At 52.2% G+C, this 12,710-nt stretch overlaps 2 protein-coding genes across 4 annotated transcripts in view; one reads left to right on the forward strand and one right to left on the reverse strand.

Annotated features, from left to right (window-relative positions):
- Positions 1 to 3,093, forward strand: part of PAQR4 (progestin and adipoQ receptor family member 4) — a 4,353-nt gene extending 1,260 nt beyond the window's left edge. The window contains exons 2-3 of one of the 2 annotated variants that reach the window (XM_039885092.1): positions 583 to 804; positions 959 to 3,093. In XM_039885092.1, the coding sequence (XP_039741026.1) occupies positions 583 to 804; positions 959 to 1,392 (656 nt within the window). In that variant the 3' untranslated portion in view covers positions 1,393 to 3,093. Of the gene's footprint in view, positions 1 to 507; positions 805 to 958 lie in introns of both variants that reach the window. The other variant, XM_039885093.1, reaches the window with a different exon arrangement.
- PKMYT1 (protein kinase, membrane associated tyrosine/threonine 1) lies at positions 2,235 to 11,070 on the reverse strand. 2 transcript variants are annotated; one of them, XM_039885088.1, is made up of 8 exons: positions 10,864 to 11,070; positions 6,060 to 6,569; positions 4,770 to 5,263; positions 4,027 to 4,133; positions 3,719 to 3,891; positions 3,478 to 3,659; positions 2,583 to 2,660; positions 2,235 to 2,502 (listed from the first exon to the last, which is right to left on the reverse strand). In XM_039885088.1, exons 2-8 carry the CDS (start codon positions 6,408 to 6,410, stop codon positions 2,391 to 2,393), a joined length of 1,497 nt encoding a protein of 498 aa, XP_039741022.1. In that variant the 5' UTR covers positions 6,411 to 6,569; positions 10,864 to 11,070; the 3' UTR covers positions 2,235 to 2,390. The 2 variants fall into 2 exon arrangements, with proteins under 2 accessions (XP_039741022.1, XP_039741024.1); XM_039885090.1 differs by having other exon boundaries at positions 3,478 to 3,635; positions 10,864 to 11,068.
- Positions 11,071 to 12,710: the final 1,640 nt, after the last annotated feature.

Consider the following 12,710-nt stretch of genomic DNA (forward strand, 5'->3'; position numbering starts at 1 on the left):
GGAGCAGATAAAATAGCTCCTTTCAGCCCCCTTCCCCTTTATGGAAGACAAAAAGGCCCAAAGCCTTCATTTGTCTGGTCACTTAGGAGAGGAGAAGACATGGGGTTGGGATGAGCAAGCTAAGTGGCCCTGGGATCTGGTATCATTGCCCACATGTCCTGTTCAGAACTTAGCTTGAGGTCACGCCTACTTCTGGTTTCTGCTAGTACAGGGAGGCCAAGTTCCAGGTTGGGGCCCCAGCTTTCAAGGGGAGGTGATATGGCTGCAGGGGTGGGAGCAGCTTGGGAGTTAAGACTGCCCCAGCTCTCTTGCTGGAGTCACCTGGGGGTAAGTTGTTTCCTCACCTGCAAAGTGGGGATAATGGTTTCTGCTTCCAGAACTACTGTGAGGTCTGCTGAGTAAGTCAAGTTCCTGAAAGCCCAGGGCCTGACTCTGTTCCAGGTCTGGTGATAGCTGGCTATCAGCATTGTCACGATCTTGCTCTCATCCCTCTCATGTTGTCTCTAGACTATGGACTCTCTGAGAATATGACCTGTCCTCTGCGCTAAAGCTGTGTGATGGATAACTGTCTCCTTCCCCCAGGGCTGGCCCTGCTGGGCTTCCTGGTGCTGCTGCCGATGACCATGCCCTGGGGTCAGCTGGGCAAGGATGGCTGGCTGGGGGGCACACACTGTGTGGCCTGCCTGGCACCACCTGCAGGCTCCGTGCTCTACCACCTCTTCATGTGCCACCAAGGGGGCAGCCCTGTGTACACCCGGCTCCTTGCCCTGGACATGTGTGGGGTCTGCCTCGTCAACACCCTCGGTGAGCCAAAGAACGGGGAGGGAGGCTTGAAGGATGGGAGCTGGGGGGCAACTGGGGAGGGGGAGGCAGGGCATGCTCACATGAGCCCTGGGTAGAAAGGGCAGGCAGACCCCCCAGACTGATGTGCTCTCTCCTGCCTCTCTTCTCTGTGCAGGAGCCCTGCCCATCATCCATTGCACCCTGGCCTGCAGGCCCTGGTTGCGCCCGGCTGCCCTGGTGGGCTACACCATGCTGTCGGGTGTGGCTGGCTGGAGGGCCCTTACTGCCCCCTCCACCAGTGCCCGGCTTCGTGCTTTCGGTTGGCAGGCTGGTGCTCGTCTCCTGGTGTTTGGGGCCCGAGGAGTGGGGCTGGGCTCTGGAGCTCCAGGTTCCCTGCCCTGCTACCTGCGCATGGATGCGCTGGCACTGCTTGGGGGGCTAGTGAACGTGGCCCGCCTGCCAGAGCGCTGGGGACCGGGTCGCTTCGACTACTGGGGCAACTCACACCAGATTATGCACCTGCTCAGTGTGGGCTCCATCCTGCAGCTGCACGCCGGCGTTGTGCCTGATCTGCTCTGGGCTGCCCACCATGCCTGCCCCCCAGACTGAACCACTGCCTGCCCACCATGCCAGCCTGCCCACGGTCTTCTAGGGCCAACAACACCAGAGTTCCCTCCTTATGCTGGTCTGCAAAGGGCTGGCTCCCTGGATGTTTCCAGTTGGGAGCTCTCATCTGTTCACCCATTCTTCCCTATGGATGAGCCTCTTCTACCCAAGCCTCGGAGGCTCCAGGCTTCCCACCTTGCCTTCTTCCAGGGCAATGTCTTCCTGTACAAGCCAAAAAGAAACTGAGGAAGTTTAACCTCTGTGACTTGTGAGGGTTGGGCCAGAGGGACTCTGGGGTCAAGTCTGGCTGACAGTTGGAATCCTACTAGCCCAGAACAATCACTCCACCCTGTCCATTCTCAGACCTTCAAGTAAGGTACCTTGTGGGTACCTAGATCAGCCACCAGCCCACGATTCCTGACTTCCATCTTTCGGCCCTGCATGCCAGCACTTCCAAAAGCCTGAGGCTTGCCCACCCCTTCTGCCTTCTGTCCAGACTGCGAAGTGAGGGGCTTGAGCAGCAGGACTAGCCCCTCTCTCCAGGGGGCAAGAGGGCTACTGCTGTTTGCCAGGCAACTGGCATAGAGATGTAAAGAGCCAAATGGCCCTGGATTCAGGCCCCATTGGGCTGGAGGCCCACCCTCCACCTTGAGTGCCATGCTCTGACAGCTCAACCTACCCACCAGGGATGTGCCTGCTCAGGAAATCTGTTCCACACAGCATGGGGCCCCCAACTCCAGTTTGCTAGCCTGGTGCTCTGGGCCCTGCAGCAGGGCTCAGCCTTGGCTCATCCTGGGGCCCTCAGACCCTAGGCGACATCAATAAACGGGACAGGAAGCGCTATGTTGCCATGCAAACAAGCTTGGGTGCTCCCAAGATTCAGACATCTTTTATTAGACATGGCCAGGTAGAAGGGACCACTGGACCCCAGAGGGACCCCAGCTTCCAGGAGGATATGGGGATAGGCTAAAAGGTTAAAAGCACCAAGGCTGAGCAGGGGCTCAGGTTGGACCCAGCGAGTCCTCAAACAAGCTGAGAAGGTTCCGAGGCTCAAAGGAGGGGAAGGAGCCCTGAGGAGGCTCAGAGTCAATGTCACTTAGGTCAAGGGCATCCCTGGGGAAAAGGAAGAGAGAGAAATGACATTCAAGATCCGAAAGCTGCCCCTCCCACCCCGCAACCCTGAGCCTACTCACTTCAGTGTGTGCCTGCTCCGTGGGGTGGAGGTGCTCCTGGCAGCCCTGGCCAGGATGGCCTCTGGAGAGAGCGAGGGCCTGCAGGGGGTGGGGGAGACAAGCAAGCAGTTAAGGGGTGGGTAGGACACAGGGGAGGCCTTGGGAGCAAGACCAACCCTATCCCTGTGTAGGCTCCTGCTAGAAACAAGCAGGAGCCACAGTCCAAGACAATGACAGTATGGTACCCTTTGAAAGAAGCGCTTCCACAACTTTTAAAACCACCTGTCCACACTCAAAGGCAACTAACTGTCCCTTTTCGGAAGACAGGCTTCAACTGAGCTGGCTTTGAAGTGAACCTGTGGTAAATGAGGCTTATCTGGCACTTCATGTCTGCTATAAAGTGTCCCTATGGTGAAAGGGTGACATTTTTCTAAGGAAGGAGTTAATGCTTTGATCCTCCCAAGAACTGTGTGCCCCCTACCCCCTTCCTTTGCAGCATTTTCTTAATTACAGCTCTCACTTGGCCACCAGGCACCTGAGACTAAGGAATTTCTCTCAAGGCAGGGGCACTTGGTAGCCTCAACTAGGGTAGGGGCTGCTTTGCCTATCTTTCGCAGTAGGGGCCATGGTCCTTACACTGCTCCCTAATGTGGCAGTGCTCTAAGTGTGAAGTTGCCAGTTGTGCTATGCTCTGCACAGTGGCCATTCCACACAATGAGCTTAGAAGAAACAGCTGCATTCCAACTAAGGCTGCACCCCGCCAGCCTTGTTGCCCTGTTCCATGGGCATAATAGAGGCCAGGTTTGTAGGAGGGGTCCCAGTTTACCATTAATCCCCATGGGACCTGGGTGTGAGGTTTGGTCACACTGACGGCCCATCTCTCCCTACCACCCCTCCATCCTGAGCTCTCACTCACCCTATGCTGTCATCATCCCAGTTGCTGGAGTGGCTGCTGTCCAGGAGGAGGCTGCAGGGCGGTGAGCCAGGTGGGGTGGCCGGTGGGCCCGGGGACTGCAGCCAACTGGCAGGATGAACCAGCCCATGCCAGAGCCAGCATAGCAGGGCAAGCAGGGCCTGTGGGGACGGGATCAAGGAAGGCTAGGCAGACCCCAGGTCCAGGGAGCAGAATGGAATAGTCTCACCCTCGCCAGGCTTACCTGCCACAGGGCCCACCCTCGACTCAGGGCTTCAGCAGCCATGTACCACAAGACACTCCAGGGCCGCGGCTGCCTGAGCATAGGCAGGGCCAGCAGGGCCTGGGCTGTGGCCCGCAGCTTGGGGTCAGGCTCCAGCATCATGATGAGGACAGACCGCAGCTCAGAAGACAAGCCTGTCCACAGGACAGGACCATGTCAGGGGTGACTGGACCCTGAGCCCAGCAGTCTACACTGCCAGACATTCCCTTCCACACAAGTCTGCCCTCCCTGTGGTACCATGTCCCCTTCCATCTTTGCCCTCCACTCACCAGCAGTGAACTCAGGGGGCAGGTAGCCCTGGCGCAGCTGCTGCCAGCCCTCCCCACCATGGGGTAGCTCCATGTTGCATGCCACTTCCAGGATGGTGAGACCCAGACTAGGGGTAGGTGAGGGACAGAGAGAGGCAGGGTTGGCCTTAGGTCACAGAGCCCCAGGCTGCCTCTGAGAAGAGAGCAGCTGTCTTCCACCATGAGCCAGGGAGGTAGAAAAGGGACTGGGGGCCCTGAGAAGTCCCCAACAGAGCCAATGATGAAACCATATCATAAAGGATGAACCTAGTACCCAGTACAGCCCACAGGACACTGGTGAGTCCTCTTGGCGCCCCTACCAGATAGGCAGCATGGTTACTATTGTTGCTAGTGTTACTATCATGGTCCTACAGATCTGGCTGGATAGACTGTTAGAGGCAGAGCAGTGGTTGCTGTCATGGGCCATGGAACCCATTACCTGGTCCAGTCCCTTAACCCTGCTATGTCCATTCCCCTGCAAATGTCGTAATAGTAGTGCCTCTGGAGAAGTGGTAAGATGAGTGACTCCAGTGGAGCTCCTCCAGAGGGTTCCTACTTACACAGCCTGACAGAACCCCCTCAGCTCGAGGGTGAGGCCTCCATACCCTCAGGGCAGCATCTCCAGCCCAAGGCCAAGTCTTTCTGACTTTGGGCTAGAATGGCATTTCCTTCCCTCTGCTGACCACACTCCACCCAGGAAAGGTCTCCCACGGCCCAGCCCTCACCTGAACACGTCAGCCGCTGTCCCGTAGGAGCCCTGCAGCAGCTCAGGGGCCATGTAGCGGGGGTCTCCCTCTTGGGCCTCACTGGCTCCGGACGCACCCAGCTCCACCAGCAGCCCAAAGTCACCCAGCTTGCAGCGGCCCCGGGGCCCCAAAAAGATGTTGGCAGGCTTGATGTCAAGGTGGACCAGGCCTTGGCTGTGCAAGTGGGCCAGAGCAAGCAGGGCGTCCCGCAGGTAGCCCCAGACCTGGGCCTCAGGCAGGCTGGTGCCCCAGGTCTCACAGTGTTGCTGCAAGCTAGGCCCGCACAGCTCCGTCTGCAAGTATAGGATGCCACCCTCCTCCCAGGCTCGCTCCAGCCGCACGCAGTGCGGGTGCTGCCCCACCTTCTCATGGCCACCAACCTCGGCCAGCTTTCGGGCCCGGTCCTTGGGGCCCCGGAATGGTGACATGGAACGCTTTACTGCATAGAGCCGGCCATCTTCCTTGGAGCGCACCTGAAAGGGAGGTGGTGCTCACAGGCGGGGTGGGAGGTGGCACAACCACTTAGCAGGGCAGGCCTTTAAGTACTAACCCAGAGGGTCTCTCAGACTATTGCAAAGAGAAGAAAGCTGGCTACAGAACAATACAGGCAGTGTGATCCACTGTGTAGGATATAAACGGGTTTGTCTTTATATGGTCAGCTCTAGAGGTATATAAAGAAAGTTCTGAAAGGAAGAATGCCTGCCTGAGAAGCCCAATGGTTTTCTCTGAGAAAGAGAGCTGATCGAGAGGCCTATGTTGTTTGTACTTTTTAACAACAAAAATTTCTTCATGTAGTACTTGTATAAGGAAAACTACCATTTTAAAGGAAATATAAATTATTGGAAAATATATTTTAAGAAAAAAATGTGATATGGAGGGTGTAGCCTAAGTGCCTGAAGCCTGGGGGGTGGCAGAGGGCAGGATGTGCACTGCATTTGGGGGCCTGGCTCCGGGGATCAGGCAGAGCTCTCCAAGAACCCCAGCACAGCTGGCTCCAGGGCAGGAAATGGCAGCCGGGAGCCACCGCCATGAATGCCAGGCTCTGGACAAGTGGAGAGTGTGTACTAAGAGGGCCCTTGGAAGGGTCTGTGTGGGGAATTATGAGAAAGCAGCCAAACCAAGCACTGAGGAGGGGAGCCTGGCAGCCCAGGAGGTGGGCTGTCAGGAGAGAAAGGGAACAGGCTGCCCAGGACACTATCACATCCAGGCAAGGGAAGGGAGGCAAAAGGGTACCCCTAGACATGCCCAGAGAGTCGTCACTCCACTCACCTTAAAGACTTCTCCATAAGAGCCATGGCCCAGACGGCCAAGCCTCTGGAAACTCTGCTGGAAGAAGGACTCTGGCCGGTTTGGGTCATAACTGGGGCTCCGCAGGGTCTCAGAGGCTTTACCACAGAACGATACCCTCCGAGGCTGGGGCTGGTGCCAGCCTGGGGTCCGAGGAGGGAAGAGGCGGCTAACAGGGATGCTGCCCTTGGCAGGGGGTCGGGGTGGGAGGCTCCGACTGAGCCCCCTGGGCCTCTTGAGGGAGAAGCCAGGTTCTGCATGGCGGAAGTAGGCTGGGACCGGGATGGGGGTGCCACTCAGGGGTGGCGGGGTGCCCTCTGTCGGCACAGGCATGGCCAGCACAGGAGGCCTTGAGATGTAGAGTACAGAACAGTGTGTCCACTCAGACAGCGCCTTGTCCTGAGGCCCCAGAGAGGCTGTGGTAGAAAGCCACGTCTACTCCACACACATGTTCTGCTTTAAACATGGAAGCCCTGGAGACACGAGCACCTGCTGGGAAAAGGCAAAGGGGAAATATGTACATGGTTGCACACAGTCTGCACACACAGACCTGGAGGTCATAGAAACATAAACTAAAAATCATAGGGCCATGTTCTGGAGCTCCCACAGTCTAGCAGAGGTTAAGCCAAGGTAGGTTCTGGAGCCAGACCATCTGCATGTACATCCCTGCCTCGTCACAATTGTTATTTGACTTCAAAATGTGCAGCCTCTTCCAAGACCGTATGGGATACACATTCACATACTCCTTTATCTCCAATTCCAAAGTAAAAAAAAAAAAAAGTCTAATTCCGAAAGTTTTTCTTGCTTTTTCATATTTGTGATCTAAAACTCATGTTCTACTTCCAGTTCCATGTTGCAGAGGCTAAATTCCAGCTGCGTATAGCAGAGAGGCCAAGCTCCCTCCTTCCACTAGCCCCTAATAGGGCAGAAGCTCTGCCTTAGGTCCAGTAGACTGGGAATACTGCAGCCCAATCACTCAAGCCCCAACTCATTCCTAAGAAGGAAGTTCCACATTGAGAGAGGCAAGATGCTGAAGCCACCCTAAAAGCAGCAGTGTCACTCAGGGTACCACTGTCCTTGCCCCTACGGGAAGTTCAAGTTCAAAGGTGCTCTCAAAATCAGTGGAGGTTTGGGTGCTAAGCAAATAGGAGGAGGCTTCTGCCTCCGTGAGCACAATAAGCTAAACCATGGGTCAGATAGTTTACCAGAAAGTACCAAGGAAAGCGATAGCTAAGAAGAGCCTTCCTGGGTTCAGAACAAACCTCAAACACTGAACTCAAAAGCTACCTTTTAAAGGGCCCAAATCTAATTAGATCAGTTTATGGAGCAATTAATGCCTCAGGGCAAAAACAATAGAGCAGACAGCCAGCAACCGGGGAAGCGTAACAGGTGGATATGATCAGGGAAAGGAGAGTCAAAGAGAGCCTCCCCTAAAACCACTGGTATTCCAGGGTGACTGTGCATTGCCCTGGGCTAGGCCCTTGGAGGAGCAATGTCAGAAGCTTCATACTGCAGAAAGAGATGTTACTACAGTGATCCAGCGAGTCAATAAACAAATAGACAATTTAAACAAATAGGTGAACAACGATCACAAGCCCCAGAAGGAGGTGAGGAACCAGTATCCACAGCTGCTAAAACATATTATCTAAAATGTCCAGTTTTGAACAAAAAAATTATGAGATATGCAAAGCCATGGGAAAGTGTGACCCAAACACAGAGACAAAAATCAGGGAGCAGAAACTGGCTGTAGAGGAACCAGATGTCAGATTTGACAGAGACCTCAAAGTAGCTGCAAAATGTCCAAAAAAACTAAAGAAAACCACACTTAAAGTAAAGGAAGCATGATGACATCTCACCAAATAAGGAATATCAATAATGAGATAGAAATTATTAAAAGAACCAAATGGAAATTATGGAGTTGAAAAGTGCAATAACTGAAATGAAAAAAAAATTCACTAGAGAGGTTCAACAGTAGATTTGAACTGGCAGAAGAAATAAGTTGAAGATAGATCGATTAGATCATGCAATCTGAACAGAGAGAAAAAAGAAGAAATGTAGGATACCATTAAGTCCAACCAACATAGATAAGCATAATGAGTGCACCAGAAGGGGAGAAGAGGAGCAGGAAAAAATATCATTTCCAAATGTCATTTAGAAGAACATTAACATAGCCAAGAAGCTCAAAGAACTTCAGGTAGGATAAATGCAGAGATCCACACATGGACACATTACATTAAAAGTCCTGAAAACCAAAAGCAAAAAGAAAATCTTGAGAGTAGCAAGAGAAAAATTACTCATTACTTACAAGCTTCCCCACAAGATTAACTGCTGACTTCTCATCAGAAACAGTGGAGGCCAGAAGGCAACAGGATGACATATTCAAAGTGCTGAGTGGGGAAAATCTGTCTGTGAACTAAGATTCTTAGATCTAATAAAACTATCTTTCAAAAATAAAGGCAAAATAAATACATTCCCAGATAAAGCCAGAAAGAATTCATTGTTAATAGACCATTTACAAGGAAGAGGAAAGAAAATTCTTTAGGCCGAAAGCACATGATCCCAAACAGCATTTCTAACCTACATGAAAAAACAAAGAACACCAGTAAAGGTAATTATGTGATATAAAAAACAGTATAAATACATGTCTCTTCTCTTTTCTTCTCTTAACTGATTTAAAAAGCAATTGTATAAAACAATATGTATGTAATTGTATTGTTGGGCATATAACATAGAGAAATGTAATATACTTGCAAATAACAGCACAAAGGAGGTGGGCAGGAACAAAACTATATTGGACCAGAAAATGACACCAGATGTTAACTCGAACCCACAAGAACCAACGACAAGAAATAGAAGTGGTAAATAAGGTCAATATGACAACCATTACATGTATATACTTTCTTTCCTTTTTTCCCTCAGCTTTAAGTAATTAAAGATGACCTAAATAAATGGAAAGACATTACATATTCATATAGATCCAAAGATTTAATATGGATAAAATGGCAATACTCTCCAAACTGATCTATAGATTCAGCACAATCCCTATCAGAATCCCAACTAGATTCTTTGCAGAAATTGACAAGCTGATCCGATAATTCATATGGAAATTCATGGTTCATGAATAGTCAAAATAATCAAAATGAAATTAGAGGACTCGCACTTCTGATTTCAAAACTTACTACAAAACTACAGAAATCAAAACAGTGTGGTACTCACATAAGAACAGTCATATAAATCAATGGAATAGAATTGAGAATTCAGAAATAAACCCTCACAGTTACAGTCAATGGATTATGACAAGGGTGCCAAAACATGTCAGTGGGAAAGAATAATCTCAACAAATGGTGCTGGAACAACTGGATATCTACATGCAAAATCTACTTAGAAAAATCTGATCTAACCTATTGTTTCCTCTAAGTATGAATATTCATATATTTCTTGACAAAAATATTAATGTGTTTGATTACTGGATGATGTCCCAGACCCATTGGGTGGTGTTACATATAAATGTTATAAGAACCCTATTAGCTTTCTAAAATCTGACACATTTTTAATTCTGAAACACACCTGGCCTCAGGGGTTTGTGGACCTGTAATACTGACCTCAGGGAAGGCTCAGCCACAGGTCTGGCATGTACATTCCTCAATAAATGCTCTTATTAATAATATATAATGCTCTGAGTAGTCATTAAAAGGACACACAGTTACAATGGTCCCAGGTGTATATGTTGGGGAAGAGAGGGATGTTGTGTTGCTATAATGTAATTGAAACAAAAACAAGAAAACAAAAGGGAGGACAGTTTAATTTTCAGAGGAAGCCACAGTGTAACAAAAGATGCCATACCCAACAAGGGGTGAGTAACAAACATGGAGAGGAGTCATCTGAAGTGTGCCCTCCTGGCCCAGGGAGAGTGAGGGCTGAGGAAAGGTCCCACGCGGGGGCCTGTCTGGAAGCCTCACCTCACATACTGTGAGGAACTTTCCTCTGCCACTTTTACCTCAGGAATTCCATCCCAGGGTTTCTCAAAGTGAAGAACTGGGATGTCAGAAACCCCAGGGCACTGGTTAGAAGTACAGCCTCCAGTCCCGGTCCTGGCTTGGAGTCAAAGGACATCTGCATCTTAAAACAGGTTTTCAGACCATCCCAATGTCATTTACTTTCTAGCACAGCTGGCCTGGCCAAACGGCTTTGAGGGTGGAACAGGGGAGGTAGTAGGTGAATGAATCCAGTCTGGCCCTGAGCAGAGGCTGGGCGGGACACCTCTACTGACCACGGTCTACTGCGCTAGACTGAGTTCCTCCCGGGCAGGCCCACAGCTGATTCACCACCGTGGGCATGGGAAAACCCTGGCGAACAGAGTTGAGTAGATCATCTGTCACGGGGGAGGGGCTGAAGATGGAACGTGGGTGGGGCTTTTCCCGGGGAGGGACAAGTAACCAGGAGGCGGGTAAGTGGCTAGGGGAAGGGGCTCCCAGATGAAAGGGGACAGGGAAGCTGGGGAAGGACTGGAGAACAGCACGGGCAGTCGCTCCCAGCGGCTAAACGGGAAGTGGGCGGGGCCGCCGGGGGCAGGGCTGGCCCAAAATGGGGTTAGCAGAAGGGCAAGGCGGGACCCAGGCCAACAGTGGAGGACTGTCGAAAGCGGATGAGGGAGAAGGTTGGAGTGGGGAGTGGATGAGGCTGACCCGATGAGGGGGTCTCAGGAGGCGAGGGGCTGCGGGGAAGGAGGAGAATGGGCGGGAGCGCGGTCTGTCTTGAGAACACTCAGGGCTGGGGCTGGGCTCACCTGGGGCAGGTGGGCGGGGCGCAACTCCGTAAGGTCCCAGATTCCGGGTTGGCAGAGGCCACGGGAGCACTCGGGGCGGTCAGGAGGGCCGGGGTCTTCGGTCGACAGCTCTCTACGCCAAGGCAAAATGACTCTCTCCAGGGGGAACGGCCCGTGAACGCGCGCGGAGCTAACTCGCGCCAAAAATTCCAAACCGGCCTCGAGGCCCCGCCCAAGAACGCCTTATTCCCCGCCCCCTCCCGGATGCAGCCCATCAGAGGTGCCCAGCCTTCTGGGTCTCCGCCCGCCACGTCCTGGCGTGCGCATTGCCAACCCCGCCCCTCAGTCTCCTCGGGCCGTACGCTCTCATTGCGCAGGCGCTCTTTTTCCTGGCGCCGGCCTGGGGCGATGTTGGCTATGCTGTGCGGCCTTGAGTGTTTGAGGCGCTCCGCCAAGTTTCAGCCGACTTTTGGGCCCCTCCGGCCTGGTTCCCCCGACACCCACTGACCTCTAGACCCTGGTCCTGTCACCCACGGCCCTCGCCGTACTGGCTTAGTTTTCGCATCTGTAAAAGGAGCGTTCACTGCGTTTTGCCTCAGGTGTAGCCCCAGGAGGCAGTCACCTCAGGGCAGGAAAGGAAGTCCTTGCGGCCTCTGGGATCCCAAAAGAGCGGAGTTCCCCGGGCTCGCTGGCTTCCCCCTCACACGTGCCGTGCCCCACACTGGGAATGCGATGGGGATGCCTGACCTTCCTCCGACCCGCGACCAGTGGAACGAGCTGCTTCGGGAACCAGAAAAGCTGTCTTTTTTAGGAAGCCCTTCCAGACAACCAGACGGGATCCTCCCTGCCACCAGGCCTCAGCCACCTCAGAGGCAGCCCTTCCCATTCTTTGGATTTGACTTCAGCTCACACTTCCCTCAGCCGCTTCCTGGCTGAACGACCTTGGGAATGCACCTGGGCCTTTCTGAGCTTCGAATTAGTCTCCTCTCCTGTAAAAATTGAGCTAATGAAGCTTTTCTCATGGAGCTGGAAATTCAAATGAGATGATCCCCTTAAAGTTTTTAGGGACAGAGCAAGCGCTGATTTCTAACATTAGTGCAGCTGGGGTTGCTCCTTCAGGGTGAAGAGGAGTCCTGCTTTCAAGACACCGTTCCTAGACTGCTCAGCATCTCATCACATTCTTTCTCCCATCATTTTTGTATTGCGCTTATCTCTATCTGAAATTCTATCCTCTATTTATTGGTTTACTTGTTGACCAACTCCTCCCCCAAAGTCTCTGAAAGGTCATGGACAGCAGACTCCCAACCCATTGCAGTGTTTGTCCTTCAAGGAGCACTCTTGATGCCATGGACCAGCCTGGCATCCCAGATTAGACGCAGAGCTTCTCTGAGGGCTGCAGCAACACTTCCCCACCCCCACCCCCACCACCATGCACCCTTTGCATTAGCATCTCTGGCAGCCACAGTCCCTGTGACTCAGGCTAGGTCTTTATTAAAGACCCCATGCTTGTTCCCAGGAGGCCTGGGAAGTAAGTAGGCTCCTCTCCAGCTGTCATCCCCAACGTCAGCCTCATATCCAGGAGTCCTGGACTCAGGCCCCTTTCCAACTGCTCCTTCTTGAAAGTCTAATACACAGTGACTTTACATATTTTTTTAATTAAAAAACATGCTTCCAATGGACATTTCACTGTGCGGAAGGGATATAACATAAAGTTCGGATAGCAGATAAGAGCATGGGCCATAGAATGGAGAATTAGGGCCCCTCTGTCACACAGAAGCTGTGCAATCACGGACAATTCTCTATGTCTCTGGGACTGTCTCCACATTTGTAAAATAGGGGTAATAATAATAATTCTTACCTCCTAGGGG

Source organism: Pteropus medius, unplaced genomic scaffold, assembly GCF_902729225.1.
Source record: "Pteropus medius unplaced genomic scaffold, Ma_sr-lr_union100, whole genome shotgun sequence".
NCBI classification, from domain to species: Eukaryota; Metazoa; Chordata; class Mammalia; order Chiroptera; family Pteropodidae; genus Pteropus; species Pteropus medius.